The 18579-nt window shown below is 31.4% G+C and overlaps 1 protein-coding gene and 1 long non-coding RNA gene across 7 annotated transcripts in view; one reads left to right on the top strand and one right to left on the bottom strand.

The window, feature by feature from the left end:
• The window catches only part of LOC100650272, a 73999-nt gene that overhangs the window by 34467 nt on the left and 20953 nt on the right, over nt 1-18579 (top strand). Inside the window, exons 2-3 of the mRNA XM_048411225.1 lie at nt 8568-8669; nt 12134-12247. Of these exons, the coding sequence (XP_048267182.1) occupies nt 12181-12247 (67 nt within the window). The 5' untranslated portion in view covers nt 8568-8669; nt 12134-12180. The remainder of the gene's footprint in view (nt 1-8567; nt 8670-12133; nt 12248-18579) is intronic.
• On the bottom strand, nt 235-5288 carry LOC125386164. Of its 6 annotated transcripts, none has more exons than XR_007226062.1 (4): nt 5188-5288; nt 2426-3397; nt 2012-2331; nt 235-658 (listed from the first exon to the last, which is right to left on the bottom strand). It is a non-coding gene; the product is annotated as an uncharacterized LOC125386164 (long non-coding RNA). The 6 variants fall into 6 exon arrangements; XR_007226066.1 differs by having other exon boundaries at nt 2426-3232; XR_007226064.1 differs by lacking the exon at nt 5188-5288 and having other exon boundaries at nt 2426-2977; nt 3058-4525.

Genomic DNA, 18579 nt, shown 5'->3' with positions numbered 1-18579 from the left:
ACAATAAATATAATGGAATGAAAATATTTTTTGTAGCCATTGTATCTCCGTGTAAAACTAATCGTAGAAATTGGGACTCCGTGGGTTTATGATACGTCAATTGCTATTCAGATACAGGAAAAATCTCGGAATTCTTTGTTTCCTTGAAAATTGATATGCTCTCCTAATTTTCAATACAGTTCCATGCGTTCATTAGATGTTCAAGGATAACTGAAATGAGAACAATTTTGAGAATAAATGTTGAATAGGTAACTTTATTTTTTTACTGTTCGGTCTTGAAAAGGGATTGACACGTGGCTATGTCTATACAGTCAGGGTTCATATACATATTATTATAATTTACTTATTTAATTATTATAGTTGATGTACTTGAAATATTTAAAAACCTCCGAATACTTCTGGTACTTTAGCGAACTTCCTTCTTTTTTCTGTTATTTTCCTCGCCCATCTCTTTCCTTCCTCTTGTGCTCACATGAGCACCCTTTTGCTTAATTCTTGTTCTCTTTCAACTTATCTGCACTCTTCAATAAAATTTTCCATTATCTCTTCTCCTGATCCACGTAATCTACAGTTCTTATCCTCTGATTTTACCCTGAATTTATTGACTCTTTCCTCATTACCGCATCTGAATCTCGCTATCATAGCTTGATCCCTTTCTCTGTATTAAATTAAATATTAATAAAAGTATTTTTATCCGAAATTTAGCTAATATAGAATATAATATTACTGGGGAATTTATTCGTCCGTGATATAAAATAAAATTACACAAGTTGCACATACAGTTTATAAGTTGCTCTTAAAATGAAAATAAGAAATTAGTTGAAATAACATCGTTATTTCAAGTTATTGTTACTTCATTTTTATTTCAAACAAAATTAGCCAATGTTTGTTACAGGAGAATACTATTTGCTTACTGAATGGTCTCCACTTCAATTACGCTTGAATAATAAATGTGCAAGGCTGTGTATACGTGGAGCAATCTGAGAAAATCTTTACTGTAGACGCAGTTGACGTAGTCGAAATAGAACTTATTTCGGAGAATATTTATTCAAAAAACAAATAAAGTGAAAAATGTATTACTACGGTGGAGTCTTGGTTCTCGGAGTCCCGTTTAATCAAAATTCTATATTTTCCGAGAAGCTTTGAACTTTATCATAACTTTATTTTTTTCGAAATTTTTTTCGGAAGCGTAAATCGTCAGGTACTGTGAAGGCAATTAATCAAATTTTCAGCCGATTAAATAATGAATTAAACCTAAAAACATGTAAAGTAGAGTATCAAAATGTTTCTTATAATTTTATTATACTATTTATGAACACTATTAGACCTTTCCGTATTATACGAGTTTTCGATTATCCGAAATAAAAATTGTATTCTTCTAGTTTTCTACACTATATTAGATTCTTATATCAAATTCTTAATTCCAAAAAATGAAAAATTATTTCATTTAACTATCAAATAACGAAACAATTAGGAAACAAATCATTTTCTCGTTCATACAATACTACTAAAAAATTAAAATGACTACAAAATCCACTTAAAGTGATATATTACTGAAATAACCATTTCTTCAGATACTATATTTAAATTATGTCCACTTTTCCTCTGCAATGTTTCACGAGAATGTGCTTTTTCTATTTAAAGCGAAAATGACACAAAAAAAAGATAAATAATTGTATCAAATGAAACAACAAATAAATTGAGAGAATCACACGCTGAAGAATCACAAATAATCTAATCTTCGAAAAGTTTAAAATCTAAGAAGCAAATTAATCTTTATTTGAAAATAAATTCCAAAATCTTATTTGATAATTTGAAAATAATTTGTTTTTCAAATATTTGATTATTTCAAACAGTAATAGAAAGATAACGGGATGACAAGTAATTGCTTTTTTTCTATAAGAAATCGCACATCTATTAGCCTTAGAAACAATTTATCAGGTCGGGAAGCACAAAAATGAAGAGGTACGGAGAGGAAGATATGAAAATAATTCAGTAAATAAAGACCGACCTCTGTTGGGTAGTTTTGGGTGAGATCATCCACCCTATAATCCGGGCCTTGCTCCGAACGATCTTCATCTTTCCCATAAGAGCGGTTACAGGCGGGTCGATTAAATCGGTCGTCTAGAATTGGTCGAGTCGACTAGTCGACCGTCGACAAACCTAGTCAACCATATTTTCGCCTTCACACACTAAGCGACTTACTAAAATATCTTGCTAATCGGCCCTTTAGTCGACCCGTCTCATAGTGGGAAATTTTGTCGAAATCCTGGTCGAAAGTAGTATCTTTAAACCTAAGATAGATTGTTGGAATAAATTGCAGATATGATTCTAAAATAACAACAATAATATATTTTTTAACGTTAAATATTAGGTATAAAAATAATTTTGATAAAATATAAAAAATAGAAACGTTGATAATTACCTACAAGTATAAAAATGTAAAATACATTCTGATGTATATTTAATAGTTTCTTAATGTTTACTATATGATGTTAACTCTTCTTCTTGTTGTTTTCATTCTCATTCCCCTCCTGTAAAATCAATTTTGCACGATTTTTGACAAATTTGGCAAATTGAGGATGCCAAGTATTATATCAAAAAACTGAATGACATCTTTGGGATATCTTTTTGCCTTTGTGGGTTATATTCCTCTTATATTGCTTACACTATATCGATTCAAGGATACAAGCAAATTATGGAAAATATCTTCTATTGTTTTCTTTATCTTTGTTGCGGTTTTCTTGTGCTTCTCCTCCCAGTTATCCAATTGGAAGAAATGAATCAATATTTTATGTACAGCCGTTGGCAGGTTATATCACCCATATAACTTCATAAATTTCTTCGCAATCTCTAAGCAGTGCGTGTGAAAAAAAATATATTTTTATTAGGTGGATGCCCATCATGAAGATTACGTGAAAAATCAGCGAGCAATATTTCCATCATTACTTGTACCAAATTCTGGATTCAGATTTATCTACAAGCAAACTCATCTCAATTCCGAAAGTTTTTTGTATTCTTTACTTATTTTCCGCTACTTTCCTCTTGATGTGTTACCTCGAACTAGCCACCGGCTATAAGATAGATACAGTAAGCATTCGAAACATTTTATCTGCTCGTGTAATGGCTATATTCCAAATGTCAATTTTGATTCGTCCTCGATATTTTGTTTCATGGTCAAGTCGATATTATCGAAGTCCTTGCAGGTCATTCGGCAAAGGTGTCCCATCTTCTTCAGGGCATTTCATCGACACAGACAAAAGGTAACTCGAAACTTAATACTTTAGTTTCTAGTGTTCATAGGTAACTGTGTTTTTACAACAGAGATTCGTGTGGAATATCGTCACACTTTTGATAATTATCACGAATTTTTTGACATGTACCAAAGCGCCAACAACTAGTATTTGGACAGAAACAACGATGCATATACTCCATTGTTGGGAAACAAACACACACAGCTGACTACCGAGCATTATTCACTTACTCTCCGTTTACAACCAGCTGCCCAATATTAGTATGGCAGTCAACAATCGTGATAGAATTGTGTACTAGCAAGGTCAGCTCGAGATTTACAACCTTGTGAAGGAAGCAATTTGCACGATTCGATCATGGAGGCCACAGATAACGACACGAGTTTAGCATTTCTGTAGGACAACGGCTACCAAGCAAACTGGTATATCAATGGAGACTCTGACTCGAGGTTTCTATACAATTATTAAGTCATATGCCCATACGCGAGTATCGATCAGACTTGGCAAATTGTATTTGGAATTAAGATAAGAAATTACTATCTGAAATGTTTCATCTTATCTCGTATCATAGCATTTTTAATATTGTTATTTGAAAATATAATTAATACCGATTCGTTTGAAATAACAGCAATTTAATAGAAGGAATTATTTTGTTATTGTTTTTTATTTCAAACGTGGCACAAGAAATAATCGTCAAAATCATGCAAAAAGAAGAAACTGTGATATTTCATGGTATAAACAGCAAAAATAGAAGAATGCGAATATACGTCAGATCTGAGCATCTCTGAAATAATATTACTGGAAATATACTTCCAAAGAACAAGTTATTTCATAATTATTTCAAATAGTTGACCCAACATTGACCAGCTAATGACCTCGTAGTCGATGCGACGTAAAACGTAAAGAAAGAAGAAGAAGAAGTATGAAATAAAACAACACGTTTTAATTATTTTAATAGTAATAATTGAAATAATGTAACTCGAAATTAAGAATACCTTTTTCTTGGCAAACGGAAGACGCACTATTATTTTTTTAATATGTTTTATACGATTGTATAAACTTTTACGGAAAATGACTTATAATATAATACATGCATACAATTTTCAGATTATAGTGTCGATTAATTTTGTGAGAAGAATAGGAGAAAGATTCAGCGGAATAAAATGTACGCCATTTGCGCTACTAGGGGACCAATATTTTCGTGTTAATTTCATTAAATTTTTGGTGACATTACTACACAAGGTTTTTTCAAGAAAAATTTCCAAAAATTTCGTGCTGAATATTTTTTAGAACAATAATAAAAGATTTTCTCAAAAGTATCTTCCTTTTATAGTTACTTTTTCTGTTTAAAATACTTTTTAAAACAGTAAAATACTTTAAATACTTTTCATACAATTTTGTTGCGTGGTATCTACTGTGTAATTTCTTTAATTGTATTGGCACAATGTCACCTCTCCAATCGTTTTAATGAAAAGCCGATCGATCGGCTTTCTTTTTCAATTAAAGTAAGTAGTTAGTACTTATCACTAACCTTTAAGCAAAATAAGGATGATTAAAGATTATACGTGGATTACAAAAACTTTTAATTTACAGCTGGCAGAATAAATGACGTAAATTTTAGTTAGATAATGAATAAATAAAGTGGTATTGCAAAGGCATTAAATATATGAAAATTTATTATTTCAATTAACAACATTCAAGACGTTTTGCATATGAAAGCTATTTTTATATGAAGCTCGTACATATTTTATAAGTTTCATAATATCTTAAATTTGAATACTTGAAAGTAGAATTTGTCATTTAAATTTAATTTAATTTCTTATCTTGTATTATTTTTACAATAATGCACATCTGCAATATCTCTTAAAAAGTACTTCATGAATACGATATGTTTAATTAATCTTTAATTAATTATTCAATGTGAGTTATTACTTACAACAAGAGAAACATTAGTAAAATGTTCTGTGATCTACAACCCGGAATGTTCACTGATCCAAATGCTCAAAAACACTAGATACCGCGGTATCAGCATCGAGACGCTTGTAACCTCGTTTCAAAGCTGCGTTAAGTAGCATTTTGCAAGCTTAGCAAAACCTCGTTTCTATTGCTAGCCACCGTTTCGAAACATATATTAAAGACTGACATGAAACCATCTCGTGACCGCCGGAAAAAGTTTCTTCATTCACAAACCATCGAACATCGTGTAATTCATACTCATCAAACATGATAGAGTGTACATGTAACTTGCATATTGTTTGTCAAGTATCAAGTTTGTGAAGAATAAACGTTTAACCTCTTACGTACGGCTGAATTTTGCGCAGAGCTGTTTCTTTGTACGGCAGAGTTTGACGCGAAGTACGCGTAAACCATACAGCACTGCAATGCTGTTCTCTACTCAAGCACATTGGAACGATGTTTTTGATAATTAAAGTGTAATTTTTCTTAAAGATACGATGCACATACTTTAACTTCAATAATTTATTTTAACAATTAATAATACAATTGAGTGTGATATATCTTAAAGCACGGTACGACACATAGAGCCATAGAGCCAACATAGAGCCAACACATAGAGCCACGTTTAAAGTAAGAAAATTTGCACTCAACGTGTAGTTCAGTTTGAGCCTGTTTAAAATGCCCAAGGACACAATATAATTTTCTAAATTGACTTCACCATTTTTCGCAAGAAAAGATATCAAGTAAGAAAGAAACGTTCCCATTCTGGTGGATAAAGAAGGATATAGGAGAGATGGAAGAAGCTGACGATGCCTTGATGTTAATTATCTTCGTTTTATCCTTCTTCTACACAGATTTCCAGCCTTTTATCCACTGTCTATCGAGCTTTTAGTGGTAAGCGAGCCCCCATTCTAGAAATACGAGACTGTGATTCACTAGACGTTTCCTTTCTCACGGTTAAGTGGGTTGTCTAAACTCTTGTCGAAATAAAGAAATGAGTACGATTATTATAGAGACGAAGGTCTCTATAATAATATATATTTGAAAAGAGTGTATTTTTCTTTTCCTTTTTCTCCAAGCAGACAAGCTCCAGATTTCGATTCAGTAAGAACAATTACAGTGAGTTATATGTTTACGATGACTCGAAAAGGTACTCGTACGCTTATCGTAAAAATCTTTTACGTGTATACCGTATGTGTTACATAAACATTTTGAAATTTCTTTTACATTATAATGACGAATGCGAATATATATACCAGTTGCATGATGTTTACTGCAAACTTACCACTAGTAAAAAATTGCTATGATGTACATATACTGTGAAATACACTGTGATAGCCACAGCATACAATAAGTATAGCTCGTTTATTTTTGTGATTTCTGCAAGATATGTACTTGTAGTAAATATATCTTGTAACTTTTGTATACATTTCTAGAATTGTTTCGAATTTTATCAATATACTCATGACAGTTGCGTGTCATTACAATACTAATGAAATTACAAAATGTTTTACAATATTCGTAAGAAGTATTGAGTCAACGTTTGCGAGCCACCGTATTCGAAGACTACAGGAAGAAACACAAGAAATTCAACGTGCTATTTTCCATAGGGAACAGTTTTAACATTCAGTTGTTGCTAATTGTTGAACTTTATCCATTTAAACTATCTTTTGCAAATTTTATAATTAATTTATTATTAAAAATACAACAAAATTTTAAAGGCATCAAAATATCTCTTAATTAATATAATATAAATGTTGCTTAATAATTATACCTTTATAATTATACCCTTGATTTTTACAAAACTTTATTGATGCGCAGAATTTTGATATCATCTATTTTTCAAAAACTTATATCCTTGAATTTAATTGGTTCTTTTGTTTACAATTGTACCGGTTATTATTAAAATCTTTCTGTTTAAGCATGAAGTAGCAGTAAAACCATAAAAAACTACAACATGGTACTCGTCATGTTTTTCTCCTACGACCTTTATTTATATCCTACGATCTTTATTTATTGAAAATATATAGACAAAGTACCAAATCGTTCGTGGTATAAATAAGAATTTTTCTTAACGGGAAGACGATTGGAAGTATGTTTAATTAGATGAAATCGTTATACTTAAGCATTATTTGAAATCGTTATACGTCAGAATTATGTAAATTTTAAATTAAAAGTGGGTAGATAATCGATACAATTTAACCTCGATTATTCGGAATTCTAAAACGAAAACTAAAATCCTCTGAGAAGGTTGTGAGGATTTTATTTTGTCGAATTTTTCGAGAGAGGTTTAGTAACTGACAGCTACTTACGAAAACTATGTATAATAATCAATCATGTAATCATTTATATAATTTCTAATGAACTCGTAAGAGTTTTTAATTCTTTTGTAGATTTTTATCGATCAATAGTTCTATTCAAAAATCGTATAAGAAACATTATACTTTTAATACGTTTTTAATATTTGATATAGATTATGAATTTTACATTACCTTTTTTAGTGAAACTGTTGATATAACAACACTCGAACTTTTTTAACCCTATAAAATATTACATTAATCCCTTAATATCTTTTAATGGCTACCTAATTTATTGTATTTTGGTGCACATATAATAAATACGTTGAAAACGATAAATTCAAACTACAACTATAATACTTTTAGCTGTTTTTGACGAAAACGAATCATGTTTGGCAAAATAAATAAATTATAAATTTATTAAACCTAACTCTAAGCCTAACTTAACGCCACTTGAATTGTGCTATATATAAATGTATAATAAATAAAAGAGAACTGTGTAAAAAATATAATAATATGAAAACATCTTTCCACGTTATTCTAGAAAATATCGTACATTTTTAATTCATGATATCGATTCAATTTAATACAGTATCTTTTTAATATCATATACGATACACATGTATAATACAAATACACGATTTTTACATCATATACATTCGTATTCTACAGTAATGATACTTTATTTTTATTTTCATTTTTGTATATTTTTTCCTTGTAACAATCCTTTTCTTTTTAACAGTCCTAATAGATGAGTGTGAAAATATGTTTATTATTTTTCATTTATCTCATAAAAATTTTTTATTTTACGTACTCGTGTATCGTATTATATTCGAAATACACTTGATAACAATCGTTAGTACTAGAATTCATAGAAACATTAAGATCAATACATATGTATATGGTTTTGTGGAAAACTATAAAAATATGGAAAAACATTTTCTTTATATTTTATGGTATTTTTTAATGTCAAGGACAGTTGCTAGATTCAGTCACATTATTTAGTTCATTAAACTTTTGTATAAGCTCCTTACATTCATTATGTCTTTTTTTGCGGTTACAGAGAAACGTAGAAATCTCTTGATCGTCAGTGTGGAGGGAAGAAATCGATCTGAAGAACATGACACGGTATCATCTGGCAAGAATCTGGATGTTGATCGCAGTGGTATGTATACACATACAATTAAAAGTTAAAAATATAAAGTATGATTTACTTGGAGAAAAAATGAAATTGAAATTTTTAATAAGTTTAATTATAATTTTAACAAACCTGTTGAATTTTGTTTTATCACATTCTTTATATCATTCTTTGTATAGTAGTTAGATGAAGAAATTTAAACATTAACATTAACAATCACCCTCTTTATTCAATTGCGTTTCTCGCATGCTTCACAATCATAGTTTAACCAATTAGAAAGCACTCATGATGCGCGCACACACACTCTCTTACTACTACCTCTGCAATAAATTTAATCGACATACTTGACAATAATTATCAATATTTTTCTATGCATTAAAATCTTCCTATGTCAATATTTATTTCAACAAAATTATCAACTTCATTTTTAAATTTATGTAATATCATTTTATGGTTTCTATTAAATCTTTATGAAACGAACAGTTATCACGAAAACTCTAATAATTATATAACGTAATAAAATTGTCTTTTATACTGCTATTTATATCTTTGTTTCCATTTAAATGAATTTGAAAAAAATAGAAATGCAAATTTAAAAATGAATAACATAGTGGTCAAGAGTATCTTAACTGCAAGTTTACATTGTAGCAATATGAAAAGTTCAATGCAGTGAAATATTATAGAATACACTTACTTTGTAGTAGTTTTCACCAATGAAAATTTAAGACAGGTATTTAAGAAAATATTTTAGCCATGTCAGTACATATAAAATATAATAAGGAAAAGGAGAAATATCACATCATTAGAAATACCTAATCATAGAAGAATTTCTTAGATACTTTTATGCAAAAACTCATGAGAGGGGTCGAAAATGTAAATAATAAGAGCCATAAAATATTGTTCAACAAATATTTATATTATGCTTATAAAATTTAATACTATTATTTGTAGAGTTTACGATACTGATTGTTTACTTTTATTCGAGTATGGTGATCTTCTACATTTTCTCACAGCATTATTAACATTTAATCAGTTTAAGAACAGAATTTGGAAGAGGAGCAACGAAAGTAAATGAACGATGCTTGAAAAATATTCTAATTTTCAAATTGGTTAGTAAGTTCTTTCCTTTAACGTATCATCTCGAAAGTAAAAAGAAAAACAAGGTTTTATCGTTTCCTGTGTATCATCTTCGTTTTCCTTCCTTCAATTTCGAACATTTAGTTATAATTTCGTAATAGACTGCACATTATAACGTTACTTTAAAGGTAAAGGACACTTCAAATATTTCAACGTACTTTGAAAAATGAGAAAATGATCGATGAGGACATTTAGATAGGACCTTATTTAAGGAGGGGTAGGGGGTAGTTACGTGCTTCAATGGAGTCATGATACAAAGTATAATATCGCGACGAACTAAATAAAGGCAAGAATACAAGAAAAACTACAAACTAGAGAACAATAAATTAAATGAATTAATAATTTTACCTATATATACAGAGTGTCGCACGTAATTTGAACAATTCACTATTAGATAAAAGAAAAGAAAGAAAAGGAAAGAAGAAAAGATAAAAAAGAATTTCATTAGACGAAATTAAACAGTATCGTGTAATATATATATATATTTTTTTTTAATCTTTGTTTATTAATTCCAGGTTTTTTACATATTTTTTTTACATGATTTTTTTTCAGAATAAACGCTGAATTCTAATTGTAGGGTGGTACAGGCAAAAGTACCGATACGCGACGGTACGACGTAGCCATGCATTATTACATTTTTTTTTTCTTTTTTAAGATTATTATTGTAACTTAAATTTAAGCCGCTGTTGCGCTGTTCTTATGTACGATATTTTAATTTATGTCCTGAAAGCCTGGACGCAAAAACAGGACAATAGTATCATGTAATATATGGTTTAGTGTGCGTAATCATTCCGTAAGTACCTTTCGAATACCTTCAGATTATCTACATTCTTCAAATAGAATTGTTAAATTTTTATACATCAATCGATGGATCTTTTATTCTTTGTAAGAAAAGAATGAAAGGCGATTAGTTTAAAAAATATCTCAATATAAATTTTGTAAGACTTTGCATTATGGTGGTTACGGAAAGACGCGGAGAAATACTCTTGTGTTCATGTTTTCCTTGTCTTTCATACGCTAAAATTGCAATATTTTTTTAAACTAAGCGCCAACCGTGGAGAATCAAAAAGCCCATCGATTTACCTATAAAAATCTTTAGAATTCTATTTAGAAATGTATAAGCGACGTACAAATTTTTAAAACACTACATCTTTGGCATAAACAATTTGTCAACACGTTTAATTCTGTTTTATGAAATCTTTTTCCACCTTTTTTTTTTTTTTTTTTGTCGTTCCAGAATCGCGTGGTCACAATTGTGTGAGACACTCTGCATATCTAAAGAAGAAATTTAAGTTATCGTTCTGAATATGTATAACTCTTTGAATATTTCATTTTTGTTGTTGCATCATTAATCAAATAAATATAGGCGAGAAGTTTAGAGACTATTTTGTTTGCTTAACGGTCTTCTTCGGGAAATACTGAAAACCTACGTTTATTGTAAACCATTTACGATAGCAAAATTCATGTACAAAAATATTAACCCACTATCTACCACTACCGTCCCATCTTCGCGAATGTCACGTTGTACACACACGTCGCACCAATCGTTAAGGGAATAATGTAATTAATTTTAATGCGAAGCATTTAAGCATTATTTGCAAACAAATTTTGTTACGCGTCTTCTACTAGCTATTAACCTTCGATGTCAACTATTTCGTGGTTATTTCCAACATAATTTTTTATGTATATTTTAATATTTTTACACGTTCAGATTTTAATGCATTTTCCCTCTGTTCATTTTTTTACATAGAGCACGATGTGTTTTTATTAATGAAGCACGCTACATTTATTGGAAGAACTTCTTTCTAAAAATAATATAACTGAATATTAGATTTCAAGCTTTTACGATGGTAGGATGTCATGTATTGAAACCAGTTTCAGGTCTGCTCTAAAGAAGTAGACTGCAATGTTTACGAAACGTTGGCGCAAAGTGCAAGTGTAATATTGACACGACTGTTCCCGTGAAAGCAATAACATGACAATATGACTGAATAGGGTTCAGATTTTTCCAATATAATCGTGACAGTCGCGCCAAATTATAGCGTTGATATAATTTCAAAGTGTTTTATATAACACGCGCAATATACACATTGAAGTTTCTTGCGGTAAATATACGAATACTTTTGCGGGCCATACTTTTGCCACTGTATGCGGTTCGCTAGTCAGATAATGAAGTAAGCTGGAATATTGATGAAACCAATGTGCAATGTTCGGGCCAAAGCGCAACATACTAATAAAAACATGATTGAAATCCGGGCAACCTAAAAAATGTCACCCAAGTATCGTAAAAGTTTGATCTAAAAGCTTACTTCGTTAACGATTGTACACATATCTTATCGTGGTGGTTTGTTTAGGGCACGTGATAAAAATCGAACTAGAGCTGAAGGAAGCTCCGGACGACATGATCGTCGGATCGACACCATTCAAATTGGACGTCACCGGTGAAATAAATTCGACCTATCCAGATGGTGAGTTCAAAAACCCAAGAGACAAACCCTCGTTATTTGTACATAATTCGAAAATCATGCTTGATCCGCGATTCGCTTCGCTATTTCAAATTGAGAAATTGCAGAAGATCGAAGAGACAAGTGTACATATCTTTAAATTTTACCGTGGGGAAATTGACCTTTTCACGTTTTATTGAATCAGCACGTTTAAATAAGCGAATGTGTCCCTATACGTGAATGTGTAGACAGGTGCGTATCTATCGTACAGAAAATCCTAACTATTGTAGTATCTCTTGTTTCCTCTTAACGCTTGATGCGCGTGTCCTCTTTCGTGTCATTATATACCAGACACTAATGCGCGCAGTATTCATGCTAAAATAATAGGAAAAATATGAAATTACAGAAAGGACATGTCGACGTGTGTTAGGAGAAATGGCACGTTTCATTTGTCTTGCGACGACTAGCACGATAATCAGCATGCATGTAATGAATCGCTGTGCGATTCGGCAGATATATGTTTCTAATCATGCAATGCACACGAGTGACATTGCACGATTAAGAACATATGAATACGTACGCTGTAATGTCGCTCATATGCATCGATTCCCAACATTCTTGACAGCCACGATGATTATCGGAATGATTAACTCAAGTAATTTTTTAGAGTGGTTACCGTGAAATAAATTTCATGGGCTAAAAAATGTTCAACGCTATGGATAATTTAAATAATATCGTTAAAAACACAAATACAAAATTTAAATGTTATGGCATAGTAGTACTTTTTTTTTTAATCTTTGTTTATTAATTCCAGGATTTTACATGTTTTTGTTTTATTTTACATGATTTTTTTTCCAGAATAAACGCTGAATTCTAATTGTAGGGTGGTACAGGCAAAAGTACCGATACGCGACGGTACGACGTAGCCATGCATTATTACATTTTTTCTTTTTTTTTTTTTAAGATTATTATTGTGCCTTAAATTTAAATCGCTGTTGCGCTGTGCTTATGTACGATATTTTAATTTATGTCCTGAAAACCTGGACGCAAAAACAGGACAGTTTGCTAGCCTATTAGGGAGGGGATGGGAGGGGATGGGAGGGGAGGGAGAGGGGAGGGGGGCATAGTAGTACGCTAAGTCCCTCATGACGCGACATATACGTCTCGTGTTATACGGATTTTGCGTTATACGAATACACGAGCGCAAAGAGCTATGACTAAATAAATATGAAGTCTTTTTTTAATATGACAAAACTGTTCTACAATATACTACGCTGTAAACAACACGTTTTCATATCAGAAATGAGCCATTTTCAGAAACTTCTTAAGTCCCGTTATACGGAGACAGTGGCGCAATTTTTAACCCACGTTATAGGCGATCCGACTGTAAATTTCAATCTATTTCAGCTTTCACGGTGAAATATAGAAAATTTCTAACTATAATATGTACAGGGTGTCAAAACAGTCTTTGTCATGGCTTTGGGAGGTGATTCTACGTTGTCGGATCGGTGGAGACCTGTTAAAAAATTGGACAGTAAAATTGATCTCGATCATGATTTTCAAGGTCAAATATTTTCTATCGCATCGTATAGAACTCATCACGCGTCGCAAATAACATGTTCTCCAAGAGAAAAAATATTTAAAGCTTCGTTAATCCTTAAATTATTCATATTTTAAAGCCAGACACAAAATAACGTCAATGTTAATATGTACATAATCGTGAACGCGTAATGTCTATCGCTTTAATTTTCAAATTGATTTTATTTACATGCTAAAGTCAGTTATGAAGTAACTCGGGTCTGTCCAAGCAGTTCTGATCGAACCTCTTTGTCATGAGGTGAGAATTTCTGCCAAATTTCTTCCTAACGTTCTATACGTTTTAACTTTTTCAGCATACAGCGACAAAATTTTCGTCGGGCGACATAATTCATCCTACGAAATTCTTACACACGATTAATCTTGTAAGAACGTTGACATTCTTCGCGCATTATTCTTCTCACTGCTTCGCGTGAAATCTTTCCTCTCGACAGGATATTCTTCGCAAACACATCAATGGATATACAATAAATAAGGCAAAAATATACATCAAAAGTTTTTCCTCCGAAGCTTACTTTTCGAGAAATTCAAGTTCGCAAATTTGTTAAGTATATTTGAATTTGTCTGATTACCGACTGGATAGTAGTAAATCATCGATAGGATGTTATAATAGATGCGAAAATAACTAAGAAACGTGGAATAACATTTTTCTATTTAAAGCTTCATTTTCAAGAAAATAGAGCTTGAACATGTTTTGTTACGAATGTTATGGAAAATTTTTATTCCACATTTTCAACTTATTTTCACGTAGAATAACCTCCTGTCGATTATTTAGTCCTGCCCAGTCCGGAATTAACCATGTTCAAGTATATTTGATAAATTTTTAAACTCGATTTTTTTCGAATACTAAGCTCCGAACGAAGATATTCTCTTCTATATTTTCTTTTTACTTTTTCGTAAGAAGTTACCCCATGCCCACTTGTACATAACTTTCGATTACATCATGTATATTTTTCGGACACGGTTATACAAGACCATATACAAATGTAATTCGAAATTTTTACTCTTATAATTACGATAGACGTGTTTCATTACAGTGCTAAGTTAGTACTGCTAATGAAATTCTAACAAGTTTCACATAATGCACAAAATACTTATTCATAAAAAATTCTGTGATAAATCTACGAATATCTTCATGAGCCACTGTACATTTAAAATTTGGATATATTCTGTTTAAATCGTCAATGTGTAAAAAATTTATACAGAACTTGTGAATTTTACGAATCGACTTGATGAGGAAGCTTGTTACATTTTAGATTGATTTTCTTAAGAAGTTATCGAAGAAATACTATTTTATGTGATATACTTAAATTTGCCTGGTTACTGCCTTTAATAGCAAATAAGATCATATGATCTCATTTAAAAAAGTTATGGTCACCTTGATCGTTAGTGTCCCACCAACTAATTGTCAGCTGTCACAATAGTTCCTCTTTCTCTAAAATAACAATAACTGCTTATAAGTTACGGAACATAAAAATTATGTTCTAAAGATCTATCGCTTCTCTAAAATTTGTTTATTCTAATTTTAAATTCGCAGCAGAAACGTTGTGTGTATAACATAGTTTATACTGTAACATGAAGCTGCATACCGATTGCTGCTTGACTGGAATATTATCTATACTAATACGTATTTAAATATATGTATGTATATGATAAACAGATTGCAAATGTTTATGCAAATTCATATTTCTATGAACATGACTAAAGCAATAGAACCTAAGCAGAAATTTCTTTCATCTATTAAATCTTGTAATAAATATTATACTTTGGATATTTTATACATTTTTGCATATTTAGTGTTTTCTTTAAATTTTCTATAAATGCATAAACAGTCTAATAACCTTATCGTTTGAATCTTTTATAAATGAAAACTATAAAACTATAACGAATCATTGCGAAATAAATATAATAACCTTTCCATATAAGGTTTTCATTACCTATTGTAATCAACTAAATATCGTTGCATCTTTCATTTGTATCGATCGTCTAACGATAAATTAGTTTACCATCGGAAGTTGAATTATTCAGGGAAGCACAGATGTTCTATACAGTACACCTTTGTTATCTCCTGTGCCATGAAATTACATGCTGATTTAGCAAGGTCTTTGTTAACGGAAGCATCACGGCGCACTACAGTACATACTACAATATATATGAAGATATACCATTTCAAACCACTGCATGTAATTCGATAGTATTTTCCGTGATGAGAAATATTTATTTCTTTTGTTATCAAGCATTTGTGAATACACCTTGTGTGAGGTTTGTTTCAGTTTAAGCATCGAAAGAATTATGGAACTTTTTAATAGGTTCTATTTAAAACATGGGCGTGAAACATTTTTAGAACACTTTCCCACATTATAAGTTCCGATGAGACAGCTAAAAAAAAGTTCTTGAAATAAAATGTTTTAATTTAAATAGAACAGATAGTTTGTTCACCAGTATAAAAAAAAGTTCCCAATTACTATAACAAATATTGAATAGTATTCAATAAATAGTACTGCAATAATATTAAATAATTATTACAGTTAAATTGATATTCTTAATATGTTATTTATTTCTAATATTTATTAATTATAATATTTTCTATATATAATAGTTCCTATTTGAAATGAACGGATAAGAGGCTAAGGCCGTTACTGAATATTATCACGCTAAATAGAAAAAACAAAACTCTGGACAGGAGATTAACCTGGAAACAACATATCCTAGACAAATCTAAACAACTCAGGGACAAACTCAAAAAATTTTATTGGCTCATTGGCCGTCGCTCCAACCTAAGCACGCAGAACAAAATTACGCTCTATAAGACCGTAATAAAACCTGTCTGGACCTACGGAATCCAACTATGGGGAACAGCAAGTAATTCCTACATTGAAATACTCCAACGCTTCCAATCGAAAACGCTAAGATCCCTATTAAATGCACCCTGGTATGTTACCAACGAAACAATCCACCGTGACCTCAAGATACCTACAGTCAAAGATGAAATACACAAGTCTAGAAGCAGATATAACACAAGAGTCAACAACCACCACAACCCATTAGTCATCCAACTACTAGACACGACGGACCAGATCCGCAGACTAAAAATAAAATACCCTCTAGATTAAATCCTTAGATTCTACTAGAACCAACAATATAAAACTATTATAAGCCATGTCATTGTATCACGCCAAATGAAGTTAAATATCGATGAAAATAATACAAGTCTCGACAACGAATAACGCAAACTTTCAACGTGTATATTTTCTCAACTACACGCGCCAGCGACGCTGCATTTGGTTCTTTTATTTATCTTATGAAATCCTTTTTACACGTTCTAAAGTACCTTATTTTTTCATGCAACTTTTATTATACAGATTCAAAAAATTCTGTTTCATGAGAACACTTTTTAAAGAAACCCCTAAAGATAAACGATATTTTTTTAATCGAAACATATAAATTCGAACATAACTCTTTTAAAACCCAGAGAGAATTCCTTTTCTCAGTCCCTCTTTCAGTTATATAAATGTTTACAATAGAATAAACTCAGGAGAGACGCCACTGGCGTAAAGGCACCTCACTCGTAATATCTTTTCATCGGAGAAAGAGAACTGTACATATTACGTTTTGTCATAACCTTGTTTCTGTGCTTGAGAAAAATACTGCCTTATATACACAGGGTGAAATAAAGAAAGGTTGACTTCAGGTTACATACTACTTGCTAAATGATGAAAAAGGTCTTAATAAACATGGGTCGCGAAATTAATAGTTCCAATGTTATGAACAATATTTTGTTTCGACTTTAGCGGGTAAATTTTCCGTCTCGGAAGCTATCGCGTCATATGGAAACGATGGATTTTCTGTCTTAATATAAAATGCGAGTGAAATAATTACTACACGTCTAGGCGTCAAGCGTGCGTGGAAATGGAAGAAGGACGTGTAGAAAACCTTCTGCAACCAGGAAAAAAGAAATGAGAACAGAAGGTAGTCCATTGTTTCCATATTCTATTTCCGATAGTTTCCGTAGCGAGAAATTCACTCGCTTCAACTGAAACGAAAAACTGTTTATAATTTTGGAGTTAATAATTTTTTGACTTATGTTAGTAAGGACATATTTTCATCACTTGGCAAGTACTATCTAACCTAAAAGTTATAAACCTTTCTTCCGTATCACTCCGTGCTTTTCCGTGGTGCTTTTTCGTTAGTGTATTAAATTTTTAAAGTTTGCAACTTTTTAGAAATTTCTAAATATATGAATAAAGTTAAAGCAATATATTTGGTTGGATGATTACAGTTTCATAGTTGTATAGATAAAGAGTAGATAAATTTTGTCTGTAATATCTTCGATAGTTGGGGAGATTGCAGTTTTTGAAAAAATTATAAATGCATAAACATGGAAATGTATTTGGTCGGACGATTAGAAGGTCCGTAGCTAAATACAGAGTATTTACGGATTTTTCACAATTTGAAAAGTGATTCTTGACGCCGAAATAAGACGGAAACGAAGAATAAAAAAATTGTATTTTCGGCTTCGTTTCTTAGTTATAGACAATTAAAAATCGGCCGAAGTACCCCGCCACGCGAGCAAACCTCCTTACGAACATAAGGAGGTCAGCCTAAGCAGCAGGGCCCACAGCGATCCTCAATTCGAACGACACATGGGTGGCAGCTTACCTCGTACAAGTCATAGAGAAAAAAACCATGGTATTCAGAGACGTAAACTACCCCGAGCGATGTTTTGCAGAACAAATGGTAGATCGAAGATTAAATCTGCT

The sequence above is a fragment of the Bombus terrestris genome, chromosome 13, assembly GCF_910591885.1.
Source record: "Bombus terrestris chromosome 13, iyBomTerr1.2, whole genome shotgun sequence".
Lineage (NCBI taxonomy): Eukaryota > Metazoa > Arthropoda > Insecta > Hymenoptera > Apidae > Bombus > Bombus terrestris.
Note: the sequence above shows the minus strand (reverse complement) of the source record. Positions and strands in the feature narration are given on the sequence as shown.